Source organism: Carettochelys insculpta, chromosome 7 (genome assembly GCF_033958435.1).
Source record: "Carettochelys insculpta isolate YL-2023 chromosome 7, ASM3395843v1, whole genome shotgun sequence".
In the NCBI taxonomy this organism is placed as follows: Eukaryota; Metazoa; Chordata; order Testudines; family Carettochelyidae; genus Carettochelys; species Carettochelys insculpta.
Genome location: NC_134143.1, coordinates 49163925 through 49188466, shown reverse-complemented (window position 1 = coordinate 49188466; position 24542 = coordinate 49163925). Strand labels below are relative to the sequence as shown.

At 37.8% G+C, this 24542-nt stretch overlaps 1 protein-coding gene across 1 annotated transcript in view; it reads left to right on the top strand.

The window, feature by feature from the left end:
- Window positions 1-21477, top strand: part of MGMT (O-6-methylguanine-DNA methyltransferase) — a 356731-nt gene extending 335254 nt beyond the window's left edge. The window contains exons 5-6 of the mRNA XM_075000457.1: window positions 9218-9357; window positions 19305-21477. Coding sequence (XP_074856558.1) covers window positions 9218-9357; window positions 19305-19436 — 272 coding nt within the window. The 3' untranslated portion in view covers window positions 19437-21477. The remainder of the gene's footprint in view (window positions 1-9217; window positions 9358-19304) is intronic.
- The last annotated feature ends 3065 nt before the right edge of the window (window positions 21478-24542 follow it).

Genomic DNA, 24542 nt, shown 5'->3' with positions numbered 1-24542 from the left:
AACTATGATATCATTGGCATCACAGAAACTTGGTGGGATAATACTCATGATTGGAATGTTGGTATTGAAGGGTACAGCCTGCTTAGGAAGGACAGACGGGGAAAGAAGGGAGGAGGTGTTGCCTTGTATATTAAAATGTACACACTTGGACAGAGGTGGAGATGGACGAAGGAGATGGACAGTTGAAAGTCTCTGGGTGAGACTCAGAGGAGTGAAAAACAAGGATGAGGTCCTACTAGGAGTCTACTACAGGCCCCCTAGCCAGGTGGAAGAGGTGGATGAGGCTTTCTTTAAACAGCTAACAAAATCATCCAGGGCCCAGAATTTGGTGGTGATGGAGGACTTCAACTATCCAGGTATATGTTGGGAAACTAATACAGCAGGGGACAGACTGTCCAATAAATTCTTGGATTGCATTGCAGACAACTTTTTATTCCAAAAGGTTGAAAAAGCTACCAGAGGGGAAGCTGTTCTAGATTTAATTTTAACAAATAGGGAGGAAATTATTGAGAATTTGAAAGTGGAAGGATGCTTGGGTGAAAGTGATCATGAAATCATAGAGTTCACAATTCTAAGGAAGGGTAGAAGGGAAAACAGTACAATAGAGATAATGGATTTCAGGAAGGCAGATTTTGATAAACTCAGACAGCTGGTAGGTAAGGTCCCATGGGAAGCTAAACTGAGGGGAAAAATGGCTGAGGAGAGTTGGCAGTTTTTCAAAGGGACATTATTAAGGGCCCAAAAGCAATCTTATCCCACTGTGTAGGAAAGATAGAAAACATGGCAAAAGACAGCCTTGGCTTAACCAGGAGATCTTGCATGATCTCAAAATAAAAAAGGAATCTTATAAGAAATGGAAACTAGGACAAATTACAAAGGATGAATATAGGCAAACAACATGAGCGTGCAGGAGCAAGATTAGAAAGGCTAAGGCACAAAATGAGCTCAAACTAGCTACAAGCATAAAGGGAAACAAGAAGGATTTTTACAAATACATTGGTAACAAGAGGAAGACTAAGGAGAGGGTAGGGCCATTGGTCAGTGAGGAGGGAGGAACAGTAACAGGGAATTTGGAAATGGCAGAAATGTTTAATGATTGCTTTGTTTCGGTCTTCACTGAGAATCTAAAGGAATGCCTGACATAGAGCATGCTAGTGAAAAAGGGGTAGGCTTAGAAGTTGAAATAAGAAAAGAACAAATTAAAATTTACTTAGAAAAATTAGATGTCCGCAAATCACCAGGGCCTGATGAAATGCATCCTAGAATCCTCAAGGAGCTGATAGAAGAGGTATCTGAGCCTTTAGCAATCATTTTTGGTAAATCGTGGGAGACAGGAGAGATTCCAGAAGACTGGAAAAGGGCAAATATAGTACCCATTTATAAAAAGGGGAACAATAATAACCCGGGAAACTACAGGCCAGTCAGCTTAACTTCTGTGCCAGGAAAGATAATGGAGCAGGTAATTAAAGAAATCATCTGCAAGCATTTGGAAGGTGGTAAGGTGCTAGGGAACAGCCAGCATGGCTTTGTTAAAAACAGATCATGTCAAACCAATCTAACAGCTTTCTTTGATAGAATAACGAGTCTTGTGGATAAGGGAGAAGCGGTGGATGTGGTATACCTAGACTTCAGTAAAGCATTTGACACGGTCTCACATAATATACTTATCAATAAACTATGCAAATACAACTTAGATGGGGCTACTATAAGCTGGGTGAACAACTGGCTGGATTACCGTACCCAGAGAGTAGTTATTAATGGTTTTCAATCCGGCTGGAAAAGTATAACTAGTGGGGTTCCACAGGGGTCTGTTTTAGGACCGGTTCTGTTCAATATCTTCGTTAATGATTTAGATATTGACATAGAAAGTACACTTATTAAGTTTGCAGATGATACCAAGCTGGGAGGGGTTGCAACTTCTTTGGAGGATAGGGTCATAATTCAAAAGGATCTGGATAAACTGGAGAAATGGGCTGAGGTAAACAGGATGAAGTTTAATAAGGACAAATGCAAAGCACTCCACTTAGGAAGAAACAATCAGTGTCATACATACAGAATGGGAAAGGACTGCCTAGGAATGAGTACAGCAGAAAGGGATCTGGGGGTTATAGTGGACCACAAGCTAAATATGAGTCAACAGTGTGATGCTGTTGCGAAAAAGGCAAACATGATTCTAGGATGCATTAACAGGTGTGTCGTGAACAAGACACGAGAAGTCATTCTCCCACTCTACTCTGCGCTGGTTAGGCCTCAGCTGGAGTATTGTGTCCAGTTCTGGGCACCGCAGTTCAGGAAGGATGTGGAGAAATTGGAGAGGGTCCAGAGGAGAGCAACGAGAATGATCAAAGGTCTAGAGAACATGACCTTTGAAGAAAGGCTGAAAGAATTGGGCTTGTTTAGTTTGGAAAAGAGAAGATTGAGGGGGGACATGATAGCAGTTTTCAGGTATTTAAAAGGGTGTCATAAGTCAGAGGGAGGGAACTTGTTCTTCCTTGCCTCTGAGGATAGAACAAGAGGCAATGGACTGAAATTGCAGCAGGGGAGGTTCAGGTTGGACATTAGAAAAAAGTTCCTAACTGTCAGGGTGATCAAACACTGGAACGAATTGCCAAGGGAGGTGGTAGAATCTCCATCACTGGAGATATTTAAGAAGAGGTTAGACAGATGGCTTTCAGGGATGGTCTAGAAAATGCTTGGTCCTGCCATGAGGGCAGGGGGCTGGACTCGATGGCCTCTCGAGGTCCCTTCCAGTCCTACTCTTCTATGATTCTATGAGTCTGTGTGTGCTATCTTTAATCTAGCTGTCTAGCAAAAAAAACAAAACAAAACAGCAGTGAGGATTTGTCGGCGTGAGTTTCAGTGCAAACTGCAGGAGCCCATCTAACACCACTGGATACAAACTTGCTCATTTAGGCCTCCATAGTCTCTCTGCTATTTTTAGCAAACTAGATAGATTAAAGTTAGTGCAGGTATGACTCCATAAACTCAAATGACAATTCCAGTTACAGTGAAGATGTACATTTAGGCTCATACATCGTGAACAGAATTGTTATACTTGAAGAATCTATTCCTCGTACTGGTAGATTAGCCAGAAAAAATCAGCCTCAAGTCCAAGACTGAATTGGCAGCAATAGCAGTTAACAACATGAATACTTTTACTTGTAAAATGAGTAAACTTAATAGGGAGGTAATTGAAGGGTGATAAAAATGGAATCTCCCTATAGTTTGGACATCTTAGAATAGATGTCACATTTAAAATATTTTTAAAAATACAAATCTGACTATAAAGTTAATTATGGGTTGTATAAATTTAATATGACTTATCCTAAACGAAAATGATTAATTTATTTTTACACTTTGTTTGACCTTTATGAACCATTTTTGTCTTTAGTTCTGCCAGTTGTGAAGTCATAAGGTCATAGCTAAGTTCTTAAAAAAAAAAGTCTAATATTTTGAGTTAGGCAAGGTCACATTCCACCTTTCCTATGTACTGTAATATATTTATATTTCATGCAAGCAGACAGAGAAAATGTATTTTTTCGACTTTCAGCTGCAACCTCTCCAAAATATTTGCAGCACCTCAAGTTTGAACCCTCATGCTCTGTATGTGTTTTAAATATATTGATCTATTTCCTGTATGTATAGGACACTCATCTCGACATAACATATAAATTCCAGGTCAGTCTTTCAAACAACACAGTATGTAATATAGTGCAACAAAATATAAAATTTTCTAACACATTTATAGTCAGTACTTTGTGGGGTTTTGTTTGTTTTTTATTTGAAGCAGGGAGGAAGGACTGGGTCATGTCACCTTCAGTGTCTAAAACTGTTTTTAATTTAAAAAACAGGAGAGCACAGAGTATTGATAATGAGATAGATATAGTAACTATTTAACCCGGGCTAAAAGTGACTGAAATTTGTTTTTTCTCTGATGGCATTTTAGTGGCATGTGAAAAATGTGTTTGGTTTCCCTAGTTCTCAGTGGACAAGTGCCCAAATCTCTAACCATCAACGTCATGATTGGAACAAACTGGTATACAGTAGTAGTTGGCAACATCAGCAGAAACGTGTAGGATTGAACATATTGTGGTCTTTGTTTCAACCACAGAGATTGAAGTCAATTTGCCTACATTAGGAGGCACTTTACAGGACTGCTGTCATTCTTGTTTGTAAATAAGCTGAAGACTTCAGCCTTCAAGGTCCAGGCTTAGCCTTTTCCCTCAGTACTGATTGAGAGAGATGATGATGATGATGATGATTTTTAAAATAATTCATTCTCCCAAAGCTTGGAACAGACTGCACACACGATAAAACTTGTGTAGTGGATGTAGGACTTTGGCTATTTTTACATTTGGGAACTCACAAAAAATAGACTTGAATAAGTTATCTGGTTCCCCACAATGAGTTTTAGTGAATAGTTTGCCTGCCTGTCCTGTCCATCCTCACTCTTGGCTTGAGAGATAAGGAGGCCTCTTACCTTGTCCCAAAAATAGTAAGACATACAGAGGGAGAGGAGACATTACTGGAATTATTAACTGAATGTGCACCATTTCCTCTGTTCTTGTATCTCAGATTGCATGGAGCATCTGGATTTCTGTGTATTATGCCTAGATGCTTTGATAGTAATTCATAGATGCATTTTATAATGCTTCCAGCCTTGAATGTGTGGCAAACCCAACTTTAAAATAAACATCTGTTTTCAATTTGTGTTTCTCTTGCAGTAAAGTAACTTTTTTCATATGGGGAAGTATATTCTTACAGCACCATGTGACTAGAAAGTGGCTTAGGCCTGTACATTTAGGTATTAACGGTAGGTTTGTTAGAAACCCCTTTTACAGGTATTTATAACTTCACTTCAGGCTCAAAGCTTGGCATACAAGCTTTCAGCCTGGGAGTGCATTGTCTGGACTTTTTCCAACAAAATTGCATGGGCTGATGTTAAGTTATAGGTGTGAACGTTTTTTGGTTTTTTTGGGGGGTGCTGTGTGTAGCTTAGAATACTGATGAATTTTAGGAAGTTATTAGCAACTAATGGAATCTAATTCCTCTTTGTTTTTCTTATTGTGAAAAGAACAAAGCAAATGGGAAATGACATAATCTTACAAATACTTGGAAAAGTTACAGTTGTGTGTGCTTTAAATGTATTGGGCGGGAGGTGGTGGTGTCAGATTTTTTTTTCAGTGTGGGGAAATTATAGCTCTCATGGGGTTGGGGTATTCCCCCTCCCCAATAAATAACATTGGGCTATATTTGCTGAATAATCAGTTGCAGTAAATTGTGTCCCATCCTGTCTAAGCCAAAAATCCTCAACAGGGAAGGCTGATGGAAGTTAGGAATTCAGACCTGTTCCATGAAGGGTGGGAAGCTGCTGGGAGAAGGGGACATGGAATAGAACCAGAATCAAACCTTTCAGCTTCTGTTTGTGCACGGGTGCATAATTGTGTCAATTTCTATTCCTGACTTGTCTCCCCTTGCATAGCACAACAATGAGTGAGTGGTCCGGATTCCTACAGGCAGCTATAGTTAACACTGTTGACAATCTGGTTATGGTCATTGAACGGCCACAACCACTGCAGTTAGGTACTGAAATAAGAATATCCAGCGATAAATTGTTTTGGCCATCTCAAACAAAACACCTCCTCCAATGGAGCTACAGAATTCCCACATGAAGCTACAGGCAGTCCCTGAAAACGTAATTCCTAGCTTCAGTGACGATATGGATCTCTCCCATCCTCAATAGTATATTCCTTAAAGAATTGGGGCAGGGGAGGCAAAAGGGGCATTTCATCTCTCTCCTGTTTTCTCTCTTACCTGGTTATTTATTTGTTCCATTTTCTATTTTATTCTTGGCTGTCACCATTTTTTAAACTCCATCCCTTTTTTTTTTTCCTCTTTCTGCTCCATGAAGCCAGTACATCTTCCATGCATTCCTTCTTCCTTTATCATCTAACCTCCAAATTTCTTAGTGCCTTTCCAGAATCCAAGGCATTTCCCGCTGGCTGGCCACTTCCCCATGTGACCATCTTCATCCTGTTGGCCAAGACCTGGCATAAGACCTTCTGACTTGCTTCAGAAGGGCCAGTCGTTTCAAAAGGGGAAGCCTAAGTTTCCAGGTCTGTGCCTTAGAACACTTTAAGCTGTTTTGTCCAACATGAATGTCTAAAATGCATCTTTCATTGAAACAATTTCAGCCTTGTAGCGTGGACTTTGATATATTGTTCTCTTTAAAACAATGAAAGGAAAAATAAGCAAGGAATGTGTATCACTAACTGTGTGTGTTATCCTGGGTCCCCCTCTTTATGGGTGGAGTGTGTTTTATTGAAAGATTTCACATTTCGAGTGAACCCCTTATGTATAGTCTTCAGATATAACCAATGCAAATATTAGAAAAGCTTGTTCTCCTTAACTGTTCCTAGCAGGTTCAGCTGGAAAAGGAAGCCTTCACCAATCAAAGAAGCAGTAGTGTCTCTTTACCTGCGTAGTTATGAGATATCTAATACCCAGAGGACTAGACCCTTCACCTCAGGATAGCACCCTTTTCACAGTGCTGTGTACATTCAGGGATAAAATTTGAGAATATGTTTATCAATTAAAAAAGAATATATGTTTGAACAAAGTCAGGCATTCTTTTGTTGTTAGCAACAGCCATTATCTGGAAAGAGAGCAGCAGACAGTTCACTAAACTAAATGGAAAATATTTCTTAAAAGGTATATACAGTATATTCACCATGACAGTGGCAGGGGTGGAGAACAGAAAACACTTTTGCTAGTCATTTTGGATGATGTAGAATACCTCGGTCATGGCTCTGCTGCGATCTGCAACTCAGAAATTATGCAGTCATCTTAACCTCAGGAAAATATAAAACATTTTCGTGTGTGTGGAGAAAGAGAATGTGTGTAAATTTTATGTGCAAATTTTACTATGCTTTATAGTGATATTTAATAGCATAAAATATTGGCATGTGTATTGAAAATGGGTGAAGGTTCAGCCATCTAATTTTGAGCAGGTTATGCATACAGGCACTAACACTTGTAGACAGTTTAATAACAGTATTTGGCCCTGTCTCTTCGAGCTGCTTAAACTAATTAATGCATTTGCTCCCTACAGGGCAAAATTGAGTTTTCAGGTAAATTTATAAAATGATGTGCATGATTGCTAAATATTTCATTATTTTGAGCTATAACTCCTAACGTTTTGTGACAGTAAAGGTACAGCATATCTTTAAAAATGTACAGTGGATCCGAAAATATTGTATCTCTGCTTACATAGTGATACATAATTGTTTTATTATACAATATTTTTAGAATGTTAAAAGATACTCAGTAATTTGGCCATAACACTGCAAAGAACCAGTATTGCTTTGCTCTCAAATGATGATTTTTGGAACCATTCCATTGTTTCCTGTAACTATTCCATGCTCCAGTTAAGTTTGCACAGACTTCTCATTTTATTCCTACAGGTTTTATAAAGTTCCAGATCCACCTACCCTGCTGGGCCAAACCCACCTCCTAGTTCGCTGCCAAAAGGGGGGTGGAGAGAGTCGGGAAATTTGGAGTGAGTCCCTAGCAGTGTGGATTTACTTTATTCATTGATTTAAAAAATGACATCAGACAACAATTCCATGAAACCCTGAGTGCTCTTGTTTAACACTAATCTTTCTGTCTTAAAAAGAGGTTAAAAATAATAAGTAAGAATTTGATTTGACGTAAACCTTTCTAAAGAAATCACAGTAAACAAAATCTGTTTGCCTAAGGAAACCCTCCTAGCAATCAGCTAGTAACACAACTGCATGTGCTAATGAACCCAAAGCTGTTAATGTGGTTTCTTCAGTTAAATTGATTCATGAATTTTGAAGAGAACATTATCTAATGAATTTTCTTTGAATAGAAAGCAATTAAAAGGACAAATCAGTCTGATTAACCCCAAAGTCACCCTACTGCCACAAATGGTGTACAGTTTGAAATTATATCATAAAAAACTAGAGCAGATTTGCTATCTTTTTGCCCTCTACTAATCCATGTAAATTAATGAACAACAAAGTTAATTTCTTTGATGACCCTTTTCTAGTATCACCTGGATTATGCTGATGTTTAATTTGCTTAATGTTATAATAAAGACTAAACAGATTTTTTCAATGAAGTGATTATCATTCTCTTCAGTAAGGAAGTGATTTTTTTATTTAACATAGAAATAATGATGTATGGGTTTCTCTTAAGAACAAAATCACATTTCACTTGGGTTGAATGTAACATAGTCACTGTCGCTCAGTACCAGAATAAGAAGAAAATATTATTAATCATTTTTTCATTGCCAAAGGAGGAAACTAGTGTTTTCATCAGTTGCTTTTTTATTTTTATTGCCGTTTGTAACCCATGGTGGATATGTTTTGTAGTTTTCATCACTTCTTATGCAAGTACCTTGGTAGAACAATAGCTGTTAAACCAAACTAGATCCTAAATTAGCTATTTGTTTTCTTACTGTAAAATAATCCTTGGGTGGAAAGTTCAAAGCATACAAACAGAGGGGAAAATCTTATAATGCATTATTTTTGCAGTATTGCAGTATGTTGAAAACTAAAAGCAGTTTAATGGTGATTGTAAATTAAAACTAAAATAATGATGTTATTTTATTTGTCATGCCCTTATCATTAATGCTATACTGTACATTGAAGGTCACAGCCAGTCCTTACACTGTATAATGTCTAGAATTCTGAACAGTAGCTTGGGGGTCTCAACTATAAAATGCAGTCAGCCAGGATAATACCAAGGCCACTGGCTCTAGGGCTTCTTTTCCAATGTGTCCCAGCTGAAGTTTGAAATTAACTAGAGATACAAGAGCTCTGTAAAATAGGTAGAGCCAGTTATTTCTTCCTTCTTTAATTTGACTCTGTGCTAATTTATATTCTGCCAATTTAATGGAAAACCATATTGTAAGAGTTAACAGGATAATTGTACTTGAAGCAAATTAAACATACAGAAAAATCAAAGCCTTAAATCCCTTTTTATAGTGATCAATTACTTGAAGCACTCTAATAATCATGTATTTAAACACGGTAATATAGAACACAATAACAGGACTGAGTTTGGGCAGTTTTAATTTAAAATAGAGAAGTTGCTCTTCATTCCATAGTTTGTGTAAGAGTTCTTAATTATTTTTATCTTGGCTATTTAAGCCACCTTTATGCATAGTGTATTGCTGCTTCCTTTTTTCCAGATTCATTCACCAGACAAGTGCTGTGGACCCTGTTGAGAGATGTGAAATTCGGAGAGGTGGTTTCTTACAAGCAATTAGCAGACCTGGCAGGCAACAGCAAAGCAGCAAGAGCAGTGGGAGGAGCAATGAGAAGCAATCCTGTAAGTTCATGTCAACTTTCAGATAAAGTTGATGTAAGATGGTGGGTTTAGACAGAGAGCTTTGTGGGCTAAATGTCAGTAGGTTAAATTTACCTGCTATGAAAACTACTCTACCATGAGTAATAAGGTCAGTAAGTGTTTTTAATCAGCGTTAATGCATAAACCAGTTTCATATGATTTATTCTCCACCATTTTTGGTGTTAGTAGGTTTGAAAAGAAGCATTGCACTTGTTTTAATTTAATTCATCAACCTCTACAAATGATGTTATTCTTGAACATTTTATACACTTGGGGATGGGGAATCCTTTGTCACTTACCAGTGACGCTTTGTCCCAGAATGTGAATGGCTTTAACTGAGTTATAAAACTGGTTCATCCCTTTGGGTCAGAAAATAGTTCTGGCAACCTCAGGGGAGCAAATAGTTTTTTCCATTCATAAAGTTGTAAGTATTGCTCAAATTCTTTGTAGCTGAGGTTCTGGATTGTCTGGGCTGGCCAGATTCTCTCCCCACTTCAGAGACTGGACCAGAACCTCAGCTGGTGTAAACAGCATAGCTCAGCGGAGTTATCAAATCCACAAGAGTTGAGGGTCTGAAACTCTGAGTTGGTACCAAGACGGCACAAGGTTTCACTGGGATTCACTCTTGTGACCTTTATATTATACTTGAGGTTATGAAGGTCCTGGCACACATTAGGTCATTGAATCAGCATGTGCAGGAAGGAGTAAGAAAAGAGAGTTTGGCTTCTCAACCCCACTGTGCTTGCACTTCGGGATATTTGCCCTTTCCCTGAGACTAGACACTGTGGGATGACTTGATATGTACCTCAGTATGGCCATGGTACATTAGCTGATGTGAGGACTTCAGGCCATAGTTATCCCCTTTTATCATCTGTGGAAGCCATACTCTTTGGGCTAAAAGAACATTGATTGCTCCATACATTATTACAGTAGGACAGTAAAGGGGATGATATTGCCTATTCATCTTTCAACTGATGCCTCAGTTACCTGCTCACAAAGATATTTTGTTAGGTTTCTTTTGCTAACATTATGGCATTCTCAGCCATTCTTGAGCACATTACCAAATGCCCTCAGCAATGTTTATCTTTCCATACTTTACTATATCGTTATTTCTCTGGCACCATAGCTGCTGTAATCTTTGACCTACCATGTTATTTTTATATTCAGTTTTTCTTTAATAAGGTACATAAGAGACTACAACATGTGGCCACAAAGTGAATACAAAAAATTTGTATTCACAAGCGGCGGTGACTTTACATACACAAATCATAAAGTTTTGCTTTTCACGGTGCCACATACACTGTTGCATATTTATCCTGATTTATAAAGGAAATCTAGCATAACTGACCCACATACTGAGACTTGTAGTTCTAAGAACAGCATGCAGATTTAAATGGAAAACAACAGAGGCATGTGAAAAAGACAGTCCTGTTGGAATACAATAAAATTATGCATGTGTACTTGTGTAGAATGTATATGGGACCTCTAATTAGAGGTATGGGTGATAGCCAGTAAAAGTGTGTTTTGAAAAAGATAGGGGCATCATTACAGTATAATAATATTAATATTTTATATTAGCAAGTTTCCATTGTGAAATGTTGGTATGGTGTTATACGAGTACTTGCCTTTCTATAATACACTGCAGTAATCTGTAACATGCTGAAGTGTGGCATCATAACAGGAACAGAAAACAGTGAACCTGCAATAATAGGATCCCATTTTTAAAAATTGCTATAGCTTTGCTGTATATTTTCAGAACTATTTTCATCCTTGCTCACAGGGGAAAAAGCAGGAATTTTCACACCACAACCTCCTGTTACCATTGCTTTGGATGCTGCTGCTCCACTGCAGCCTGAGGGCAAAGCTGGGTACATTTCTAGGCAATAACAATTACATATCCTTTTGCACAAACCTACATTGTTATTCTTTGAGAACTGTTTCCTGTAGGTTTGCATTGTATTGCCTTGTCTTAATGTACACCATATTGTATTGGAAGGCAATCTATCATATTAAAATAAGTTGTACTGTCAAGTACAACACAATGTATTTACAAAACTTGGTATCATACTGTGTTTGTAGATTATTTCATATGAAAGTCTCATATGTGCTTACAAAATTCTTAATATGCTTTTTGTATTGCATTTACAAACTTCAGAAATACAACATCAGACATAGTATATTTCACTATGTACTAGTTAACTGTTTAAAAACTGATTTTTTTTCCAATAAGGGAGGGTAATATTAACTAAACACAGATCATCCATTTTAACATGTTATTAAATATTTTGGTGAAATTGCAGGTTGAGTTCTTATAAGCGCTACTGTATTACAATTGTTATGTGAGTAATATGTATGTCTTCATTAAGATGGAAATGCCCTTTTTTTTGAGTATTCATTGTTCTTGTATAGTGTGTCAGAATGCATAAATCTGCTGCTTCTACAGCATTCTGAAGAGCTGACTCTTGTTATTGTGTGTCCTGCCCGCCTCCTCCCACACCACCAATCTGTCCTGGATATGCCTGAAAAGAAAGTGTGTAGTTTTAAAAGCCATTTTCAGTTATCATATTTTATACATAACACAGCAGCATAACATTTAGTGAATATAACCTATAATTCTTAATGTGCCAGCTGTGCAAAATACTTAACAAAATATATGATATCAGCACTTATTTGCACATATTATTTGGTTATTGGCAGTTAGCTGGTACTAGTAACAGTATTTAGAAACATGTCTTGTTTTGCAGCCTGTCTGGTGAATCTATTCTTTCACTTTTAATCTCCATAAATGTGTCTGTCCAAATATGTCCATAGTCACTAAAATTATAAAACATGATTTCTTGAGGGTTATCAATGGTATTATCATTAGAAACAAGTGTTTAAAAACAGAACTATACATAAAGATCTATCATGCCTGAAGTCAGAGGTAGTAATAAAAATGTATACCTTATATTTTCTACCACCTAACAAAATAGTTTTTCTATGAATCATGTCTGGTTGGTGCTTAATTTCTGTAGTCTACATTGTACAAGTTCCCTTTATAGTTAGGTTGCTTCACATAATTCATACAATGACCTTCAACTTTATGAGAAGGTGGAAAAGGTGCTAGCAGCAGCTGAAAGATGCAACATCTTTACTTCAAATTATGCCAAGGATGTGGCAGGCATGGCTCACCTTTTGCAGGAAAAAATTCAAATAGTTTACTGCAGTTTAGATTGATTGTTGGGTCTGTGGTCCTCAAAGGGAACCCATAAAGTTCAATTAAAAAATCTCATTAAAATGGTATAGGAGGATCAAAAAGAAATCATAGAGTCTCATGGGAGATACAGAATGTTGGGCTTATTAGTCCAAGGCCATCATAAATGATTATTCTGTGACTTAAGTAAGATGTCTTCAGTGGTCTGTTAACAGCAGCAATAACTGTATAAAGTCTCTTTATATTCTTTCTGCTTGTCTTATTGTTCAGGCTAAAACCTAACTAAGTGTGTAACTTGACACTAATATCGATCTAACATAAGTCAAGAATATTGTTCAACCAAAATTTTTAAAACATTCAAGATTGACTAGAGTAATTGTGCATTTAAGAGAATTTTGTGAAGTATGGATTTAAAATGTTACAAATGCATAAACCTAGTTGTGCATTAATTCCTTAGGTGGCTGGCAATAAACGTGAACACATGCTGGTTCATATTATAGTATTTGTTTCTAACAGGGAATAGGGGAGAAAAAGCAATGGGACATGAGAAAACTGAAAGATTATTTTTCACTATGTGTGATTTTTGTAGTATGTTATAACTTGATATTTCAGCTGTTTCCATTATGGCCTCACTGATCTATTTTTGACAGTTTGGCAGCTTTCTGTAAGTATTCAGTCCATCAACCAGTAGAGTAGGATGGTCAGTTTTCTATTGCGTCAAATTGAAAACTCATAACAAGCAGAGCACCACAGTTGAACACCATTCTGTTTCATCCTCAGACAGAATTTGCTAAATGCAGTTCAGAGGCAATCAATAGATTGTGCAGAGTTTTTTTCTCCACCTTTTTCTAAACAAACGCTTTATTGAGGAGTTAGTTTATTCACAGATTGCCATGAGCGTTAATGACCACCTGAGTCTTGTTCTGCCAGTCACCTAGATGGCTGTTGATAAAGATTTAGCATCATGTTCTAAGTGTCAGGCCTGTCAGTAGTGCTGAACCATTTGACCAGAAGAAAAAACGCACAGGGAGCTATTGATTACAGCTTCTCAGTGTCACTTGTTCACCAGGATTTAGGTATTGATGAGGCTGCGAGTGAAAACAAGCTCTTTCCCTTGTGGGCCTCTACCCAGAAGAACAAAAGCAAAGTTGGAGAAAATATTCAGCTGGTACCTGAATCAGAGGGATTCCATTATTGATTGGAAGGCCCCTTCATGTTATTTTTGTTGGAGACAAATCTATGTGTTTAGAAGTTTTAAGGCATTGGAGATAGGGTCTATGTAAGTGCTGGATTCATGCATTGGATGAATTAGATTTCACAGCATGAAGATTTCAATGGAGCTGTAACATTATGAACTGCTTGCTTATTGATAAAAATTACATTACAGGTAGCTGAGGTTTTAAAGCTAGTATTTCTTCCAAAATGTCCTTAGGGCTCTAATAAATTTTAGCAGGTTTAATTATTTTAGTCATCTGAAAGTGATCACCACAATTAAACCAAACTGAAGTCATAGTCAATATCTTTTAAATTATTGGGTGATTGTAATGCATTCTCTTTAATTATTTCCAACACTGTGTGGAATATATACACATGCGTAGATAACAAATCATATGCACATCGTACATTATGACAAACATGACATAAAATACCTTATTTCTATTTTGTACCTTTGATTTCATCACTTGCACTTCATCTATTCATTTGTGCCAGACTGTACGGTTTCCAGCAGATACAATTTTTAAAATAAAAAATGCTTTCTCACCCTGTCCTCCTAATTCAAGCACCACCCCAAAATAGAGGGATTGGATTAAAAGAAGTAATCAAGTTATACTTACTATAATCTGTTTTGGACTTGTGCCAAAGTTCTAACTTCTTATTCCTCTCCGAGAGAGGAACAGAAGGTACATCCCACTGGAGATATGAAATGCCCGGATTTCCTCTTATATATAAAGCATCTGGGTGAGATTTGCATGATACAAGAGTATGTTGGTGGTGGGCCATCAGGGATCCAATTTCCACTTTATAGAACGATCTGTGCCAGCCCCAGGGTGAATTACAGCAGCCTATGGACTGCTTTAACTTGTGCCAGCTGGCTGTGGTCCCCAAAGGATCATACGCCAGCTGAGAATTGGTTACATGTCCTTTTCCACCTGAATACACACTTTACTTCAGGGGGAAGTTGGCATAGGAATGGACCTACACTGGTAGAGCAGTATGTCTTTACCACACCTTGAGGGAATTCTCAGGCAGCCAGCTACAGACAGTCTTGCTACTTTGTACCACCTGAGCAGTACAAAGTAAAGTGGGATCAGGAGTGTGCCTAGCCCTGGAGGTTGCAAGGTATGTGACCATAACACCAGAATACCCTGATTTATTATAATAAAAAAAAACCTAACTTAAATATCTGCATTTTTACGACTTATTATTGCTATTTACACCGTCAATCCAAAAGCTGTACTTAGTAACTATTATATGTATTAGAATGGAAAGGTAGCAAAAAGAATATTAATAATTAAATAATAACTTAAAGTATGGCATTAACAAATCAGGTGATGGTGTGGTGGTCTGTAAAAAATCTTATTGACGTTCATTGGAGACATCCTGCATAATTCATTTGTGGGATTGCCACTTGTAAATAAGATCATTCAGATTTTTATACCATCATGTACTACAGATGGCTTTACATCTACATTTTGACAAATAATTTAACAACCTATAGCTTAGTATCATTATCCTAGCTCCTTTCCATCATAAGCTTTTTGTAAATCCTTTTGCCTTCCATTTCTGGTCAAGGGGCTTGTTCTTGTAATGCTGAATTTTGAGGACACCTAGACACCTTGCAGCTTTGCAATCCAAGTTTATGGTCTTACTTTTAGAGTACTCAAAAAGCATAGTTTGAGCCTTATAAAGTGAAATACAAAATGAATCAGTGTAGTGTTTTGCATCTCTTAATATAGATGAAGGAAGCTCTACAAATAATCTTGAATCTTAAATACTCAGCATGTTGATGGATGTACTTTTAGTACTTTCGTCCTTTCACAGTTGATAAGTGCATGTGAAATACTATCCAGTTACCAAAATAAATGTTATAAGGTTCAAAATGATGTGCTGAATTTTCATGATGTGCATTTCAAGATTGATATCTACATACCAGTAAGACTGAATTAAAAATTAAATACTTTTTTACATTATCTGTATGTTCTATACTTTTTCATGTACATTTTTGAAAGCCCTTGACATATAGATGTTACATAGAAAAAGTTGTGAAACATTTGCTCAAGTTGTTTAGGGTGCAAATTAAATGTATGCTTTGATAGGCTTTAAACATGCAAAATCAATCTCAGATTATTAACTAATTATTGTATTAATAATAATCATCTATAGTACTTTTCATGGGAAACTCTCAAATACCTTAACCAAAGTAGTATCATTTTACATATAGGAAACTGAAACACAAAGAGGTGAAGTGACTTGCCCAAAGTCACTGAGCAGGGCAGTAGCAGAACTGGGACTAGAATCCAGGTTTCCTTAGTCCCAGTCTAGTGCTGTATACACTAGCCAATACTGCTAGTTTTGTTAAAGTGGTAAGAAAGGGATACCAGGAAAATGCTCCATTTACTAAAACTGCAATACTGTTCTAGCTATGTATTTTAGGTATTTATAATGCTACAGCACTTAGCTCCTACCCAAAACAGTCAATATTATCCTACTCTATCAATATTATTTTTCCTTTTGGAACATTATTTTCAGCATAACCAAATATTTATAATTCAATACCTATTTTTAGTTATACTACTCTGCTGTTGAATACTGATAAGCTACAGTATGCTTTGAGCTTTGGGAGAAGCACAAATTATATGGGTATGTATATCCCAGGCCCTGAAAGGGGGTCATCTTTTTTTTCTCCATGTGGAGTTAGGTTGATTCATGTCTACATAGATGCACTGCTTTGCAGAATCAGGAGCTCTGTGAGCCCTTTATTTCGTACACTATGGTGCAGAACCTGCCCTGATTTAGAGCAGCTTTGCTGTGCTTTCACTGAGTGAAGGTGTCTAAAGTTATAGATTCTCCTTTTTCACGGGGAATATGAAGGTGACCTAGAGATCCTATAACAGACATTGTGCCAACCAATTCCCAGCCACTGGCAAAAAGGGCATATACAAGCAATTCCAGACTACTGGAGTGTGGTAGGTTTATTTGGCAGCAAACACAAGTTGCATTAGTCTTAAAGCAGCACATGGATGGCCCTGCAGTAGGGGACCATGAAGGCCCTTCAAAATTTCCTGTGTCTCTTTCTTGCCACTGTTATGCTGCGTGCTCCCCATTGGCAACTCAGAATCAGGTGGGGGAGGAGGAGCGTGTCTCCTATGAATGCACATTTTCTTCCCTGACATGATCCATAACTTTGAAGGTTCAATAGGGTTGCATGGCCCTTAACTCAAGGCAGAGTTTGCCCCTTGTGCTATCTCTTTCTTCCTTCTCACCACCTCTTAAACGATTTCAAAAATACCTTCATGTACATATCTCATTTGTGGATGATTTATTTACCTCTACCAAAAAACCCACATGGGATATATTTTGTTGACAATGGACATGCTTCTTTGTCTTCATATAGTTTGTTCTTCACTGCCAAAGAGAATGTGATCCTCAGAAAGGGACAGAGTCAGCTGAAAAACATGCTTTACCATCTTCCAAAATGCAGATTTTCACAATAATAGGGTATGTAATTTAGGGCTGCCCAATGAGAGTCGTTAACAAATCCGCTAACAAGTTATATGGGGTTTCTGGGCCCATTTACTCTGTTGTTTAATTTGAAAAGTTGTTACCATGAGAACCAGGTTGTTCTTTGTGCTGACTCTGGAATAAAGAACACCTGTTAAACCCTCTCATATCTGCCATCAAGATTTTCATATATGAAGTGCATTTTTATTGTGCACTGGACCAGACAGGGACCACTAACGACAGAAGTCACATGCTATATGTGTCTGCAGGAATCTCAGCAACATGACAAATAATTGACTTTGCATTCTTAACATACTGTAAGTTTGTGCTTTACCTGTTTGTTTCAGCAGAAGAACTTCACATCATGTACAAATAAAGTCTTAAAAAGGAGCTAGGCTCCTTTGATTAAAATCATCTGAATTCTTCTTATACATTTTTAAGATTGTGATTCTCATGAAAGGGAAGCCCTCTCTCTTTCATTGAATGTTTCACTCTCACACAGGAGGATCATCTCTTGAGTGAAATGGTAGCTCAGTCTCTATAGCTCAATCATCCTTTTTCTTCTGGATGCTGCCAAGAGTGATATTTGGAGCAGCAGAATTTGTGACATGTTCACTGAGAACTGGCCAGAAATCACCAACTCATTTCATGTGCACCACCATAATGCCATCTGATTGTGAGGACTTTTGCCTGCTTGCAGTCGGTTTTATTTCCGCCACTGTCCTGTGAATGAAACATCGTTACCCATTATCCTTCACTGAGCTGCAGGGCCATCCTTACCAATACACACAGCATGCAGTTGCGTAGGGCCCCATGGCCATGGGGGCACCATGCAGCTGCCAGAGGGAGAGCGTGTAAGAGAGGTGGGGAGTTGGATGTGCCGATGCATGCTGGGAAGAGGTCTCTATCCGACTGCAAAGTGGGGGAAAGGGAGGTGTACCTCCTGGGCTGTCTTGGCTGGTTCCCCTAATGCTGGGGCCATGAGTTCCCAGCAGTCAGCTCAGCACCCTGCTGCAGAGCAGCCTGCTGGGTGGAGGCTCCTAGCCTGGGACGTCTGAGTATCCTGTGTCCACTGCATTCCCAGCCTGCATCCATCCAATTAGCCAGAATCAGTCCTGGCCTTGGCAGTTGACATTCCCATGTACCAGTACAACAAATGACCACTGTACCAACCCATAACTTAATATTTGAAGCCATGTCACCAGTAATTTAATGGCACAGTAGTTCCATCCTAATCCCTGTTTTTGGCGGTGCCTACCCACCCACGTCTGGTTTCTCTGCCCACTTACTGGTGAACGGTAAAAGTGATTCCTGTTGGAGGCCAGGGGTTCTCAACCTTTTGCTTTCTGAGCCTCCTTCCCCTCCCCCCGGCACCCCAAATGTGCTACCGACATTCCAAGGCCCAGCTGTGACACAATAACTGTGTTTCTGCATATCAAAGCAAAGGTCAGCATGAAAGGGTACCAAGCAAAACAGTTATCCAGGACCTCAAACCACAAGGAGCCCCATGAACCTAAATAGCTCAAACCTCAGATTCTGCCCTAGGTGATAGGTGTTGGCCCCCCCGGACAATCCTGTGCAGCAAGGATTTGGCTTTCTGCCCAGGACCCTACCAAGTCCAGTGCCGGCCATGCTTGATAGACTCTGTGAAAACTGTCTGCGGCCCCCAGGTGGCCCCTGGATGAGAACCACAGTGACAGGCTAATCTTCTGCATTAGAAGCTTTCTTTCCACGTCTGCTGCTCCCACTGTCTGCTCTGTGAGCCAGGAGTGAGCAGATAACATTCACCACAGACAAATCATAGATGGGTGAGCAGTATGTGGAGCCTGACTCTGTGCCAGCACTTGCTTCTGCATAGTGCCCTGGCCTTACTGGCACCACTCAAGGCCCACTAGAAAGGGATTTACATTTCTGTGGTCCAGAGAACCACAAGAACTACCATTCATAATGATCTGGAGAAAAGACAGACGGATGATTCATACCCCTTATTTTTGTATCTGTATGTGTTTTGCAGGTCCCGATTATAATACCATGCCACAGAGTGATTTGCAGCAGTGGACAGACTGGCAACTATGGAGGAGGAACTCATCTGAAACAGTGGCTTTTGTCACATGAGAAGCTTCAGAAAGAAAAGTTAGCATATTGATGCTGTTCAGCCACAGCTGTTATATGGCCAAAACACATAACCAAAGATACTTGGCTTATAACAAGCTTTCAGAACACACAGTAGAATTCAGGAAAATGGTAAATATTTGAGTGACATATAAATATAATACAACATCCGAAGTGAAATGTGTGGTGGCACTACTATATTAAAAAAGCTGGATGTGTCCTAGGGGACGCAGCTTGTATGCCCTTTCTTGTTTTTACATTTTACAGCAGAATGAGTACAGCGGACTGTGCCTGTTGTGCATGTATTTTGTTCCCATCTCCAGTCCTGTTTTGTTCTATTTTTAATGTCCATTAAAGCAAGGATAAGGGAGTGGGAGGGGCATGGCAAATGTTAGGTGCAACTGCCCCTCTAAGGAAGCATCTGGCTCGCAGAGGGGACAGGCAGCAGTCTGGAGCCTTTGCGTGTTTTCTGAGAGCAAAATGAAATGCAAAAGCTTCAGTACACACCTCCCTGTTCCTGCCTAGCTTTGTATTTGTCCAGATTGAAAAGCTTGTACTTCTGCCAGGATTGGTGCCCAAGATTCTCATGTTTTTCTTTGATGTTTGAACTGTTGAAATGATGTTTTACGTAAACAGTTGTTAATTAAACACATTGAGAATCATTCAAAAGGAAATGGCTATTGAATTGCCTATTCACAGCTTTTCTTTTCAAATTGTTAGAGATTTTTAAAAGATACAAATTAAAATTAGTTTGTCTTTTATTGACACTGTACTGAGTAGTCAGAAGAGTAGATGCTGGCAAATTATTTTGTATCAAATTGCTTCCCCCCACCCACCCAACTAGGCAGTTAAAATACAGTAGGCTGCTCAAAAATTTAGATTATTTTCATCAGTAATATTGTGATTTTTATTTTTATGTGCATTATGCAATACTCTGAGTACTTAGGAAGAAAGCTTTTTTTTTTAAGCATATAGGTTATCCATAGAAAATTTATGCAATCAAAAGATACTGAAGGTTAAATTTCTGTTTACTTTAAAAGGATTCCATGGAAATAAAATATTACAAACTACGAACAGCAGAAATTATCAGTTTGGGAAGCATAAATTATAACATGGAAGTACTGATTTTGTGGTTTATCACATTCTTGTAGGTGTCTCTTTAGAAAGCTCATTGCTAACAAAGAAATTTCTATATGATGTTACAATGTATTACTTTGTTAATGCAGCTTTATTGATATCTTACCTTTTTAATAAAGTTATGTTATGCATGTACATGTTTCTGTGGGTATGTGTGTAAATAAAGTGCAGTGCATGATATATGGAGAAAATAAACTATACCCAACTGTACAATATAAGGCAGTATTTTTATCAAGGGTTTCTGGTGGCAATATAAACCAAGAAAGCAAAGCTCAAGTGGTTTGTACATGTCACCAGAACCCAGAGATAAAAATATAGCCTTATAATATGTACAGTTTGGGTGTATTTTATCTTTTACAATATGTGGATACCAACAAGCAAACACAGTGTGTTGTGGAAACTTTAAACTTTTTCCAATATTACATCACTTGCTGCTTATTTGTAGATATTTACATTTGTTCTGCCATAAATTTGTCCTCCTCCTGAAATAGTAAATGTGAATGTCATGAGGACACTGTTTTTGAGTACAGTAATTGTAAATCATTTGAAGTGTAGAAGAACAGATTTTTAGCAAAACCTCAACCCAGCCTCCAATTTTATACTTCAACTTGCATACACAAATATTTGCAGATACAGTTTCATGTCCACAAACTTTTGCAAGTGCCATTTATATCATTTATGCTGTCTAAGCCCTTGATTGTACTTGGGTACTTAGCTGAGCTGGATCCACCATTACTGAACCCACTAGTTTGTGATAATGAAACTGAAAACCAGGAAAGTCTGAAAATTTACATTGTCTATCATAACATATCAAGAACTAAAATGTATAGTTTCATAATGTAAAATATAAGGTTATAGAAAAGATACGCTGCCTAATGTTCAAGTTGTTTACCTACATATGTGTACCACTGTAATTATAAAAGTATATTTGCTCGTGATACTTTATTCTGATGATTTTTTTTTTGGTGGAAAAATTTTATTTGTCTACAAGGTAAGTGAAATTTAGACTGAAAAATGTTGCAGGGATATAGCAACATGCCATTAGTTTCAGCTGCATAGGAAGGAGGTTTAGAATGATGATAGAAATTCACTTATAATAAGCATCCAGTTTTGTAGTCTGAGCAGCATACGTTTATGAGCTGGCATACTTTTGTTTGTTATTGTGTTGTAGGCCAAACTGCATATTCTTTGTCTACGTGTTTTCCAACAGAGGGCACTACAGCTTACAAGAATTAGATGCATGTGTTTTACAATGTGTTTAGACCCTCATTCACCACTTTTTTTCTTACTGTTTAAGAATGAATTTGAAAATGAACAGCAGAGTTGCAATCTCTGAGCTGCCTTTTTTGCAATGCTTCAGACAGTCTGCCTCAGGAATTAGCTGTCGAGTATTATTACAGTCCTGCATTCTGCATCCCATGTATGTATTGTGAAAGGTGCTGTAGTTTGATAGTAAGATGAAGAATGGCCTTTCTTTGCCAGTGATTTCAGAGATTGCTAATGATACCCAAACTGCAGACTGGTATGGCCACTAATGAAGGGCACTATGACACTAGAACCTCTAGGGGTTCTGTTTCATGGAGGGGAATCCGCATTGCCACTTAGGTATACTGTTAACATTCTCCTTTTTTCTGAGGTAATAATGCTGATGTCTGGGTATGCTATCGTGTCGTACTCTGGCAAGTTCACCCTCTATGATGAAATACTTACAATTACACAAATGAGTTATGGAGAATTAGCACACACTGAAACTATACATCAGATAGTTATATTAGGACCCTTCCATGTGAATGACAAGGTCTGTGCGTACATTATGTTAAACACCAGTGTTCCTGAATTTTCAGGGGCAACTTTTAAAAAAAAATAATTTACTGGGGGTTTGGTTTTGGCCTGCCTTTGCTGTGTCACAGCACTACAATACCAGTTTTCTGTTTTCTGTCTCTGAGGGTTTTCTCTGCTTTGCCATAACAGTCTTTATATATGCCGTGAAGTTTCCACTAAAGAAGGCAACATCATGGTTCAAACTGGCATTGTTTTGTACAGCTCTGAGTACTGATATTATTAGAAGCCAGTAGAAATTAATATAAAAAGCAATCACTTGGAGTAGCCTAAAGCCTATTCTGGTTAGAGGTCATAGCATAGTTTATGAAAATATAGAACTTAAAAAAAAAAGTATTTTAAAGAAAAAAATCCAAATAAAAAAACAAGAAACAAGAAAGCTATGTTCTTTTTACTTGGAATTGGGTTCCACTGACCTATCAAGTTTCCTCCCATTCAGCCTTGCAGTGCTTTGAACTGCTGACATTGAGACACTGTGCAGCCAGGCACGACAGCTGGCTCTGCAGCATCTAATACCAACACATGCTGTTTTAGCCCATTTCCAGAGACTAAGATAATGAAAGATTCAAAAATAATATTTGTTTTGGCGGGACTACATTTGTAATGAAATAGATGCCCTTGACCATGGGAGAAACTGAATTTTGCAATGGGTCATTCTTTTCCTCTTATTCCCCACCCCCCCGCCATAGAAAACATCATCTACAGCAGACCTAAACCCAGCAGATATATTTTAGAATAAATATGCTGTGCTTTATGTATTAGCTATAAATAAAATTGTGTCTACACTAGTTCTGCTTTATACCCAAATAAAAAATGCTGATTACATCTTATGTATCAGTACCAATTGGTAAGGGACCTCAGGCTTAAAGACTGTTACAGATCACTTTCATGCAACACAGTTTTTGAAGAAGTGAGCTCATACTGTAAGCATGTTAAACAGTAAAACAATTCATTGTAGTTATAAGGACATTTTAAAATCTATGCCCAAATGCTGTTCTCCCTCTTCACGCAAGTAGTCCCATGGGAATTAATGAAACTTCTTGCTCAGATGAGCAGGATTTGGCCTATAAAGTGTCTGCTTAATTCTTCAGTAATTGTCAGGTACCAGATTCTACTATGCTTATTTCTATGTTCTTTAATTGGTACTTGATGGTAATCATATAACATATCTGCTTAATAACTAGCTGTGGGCTTGTTAGATGAAGAATATTATTGTTGTCCCTGTGATCTAGATGACTTTAAGATATGGACATGCTAAAAACTAAATAGCAATATCAAGTTGTAGTTTTTTTATAAATCTACCAACACTTATCCTCTATCGTGTCTCACAATGTCTTACCAAATAAGATTTGTTAATCCTTAAGATTGGGCTGGATGTGACGCATACTGTAGATATATTTTGCATTAAGTTGTCTATTCTGTATTTATATCCGAGTGTGCTTATTGTGAAAGGTGGTATTTCAGAACTTACTTTTCTTTTAAAAATACAATGTAAAGCTAAAATCTATAAAAAAAAAAAATAAGATTGCTCAAGTACTTAAAGCACACTAATCCCATGGAAGTCCTGTAAGATTTATGAACTATCTCAAGAGTAATTGCTCAGTAACAATCTTATAGAAATGTAAAAAATCCTTGAAAAGGTGCTGTTACAGATTTAATTGTAATTCTTGTTATATTCCTACAGAAACTGAATGGAATTCCATTTAAAAAGCTTCTCTCTGATACTCTTCTCCCCTTGTTCTGTCATTGTAGATCTCGTTTTCTGTTTTATTGTGACTTGCTTTGAAAACAATGGAAAATATTACTGGCGGTACATTCAGTAGCTATTAAAGTGGGCAGGATATTTCAGTTACATTGATGTGCAAATCGGTCATACTAGCTTTATAGCTTGTCAAAGGTCTGTGTGCTATTTCTGTTTCAAATAACATACATAGTATATGAGTAATAAATATGCTTAATACAGTACCTGAAATAGTAGGAGTTTTTTCATTTCCAATTTTCTCTCACAGATTTTTCTGGAAGGCCTACCCTAATACAAACTTCCCCCATCCCATATTCTTAATAGTTTTAATGTTTTGTGGTTGTCTATGCTAATGCATTTTGTTCACATTTTTCTTTTCATTATGCACTATTCTTCAGCAAGGGAGGACACTTTATGACACTG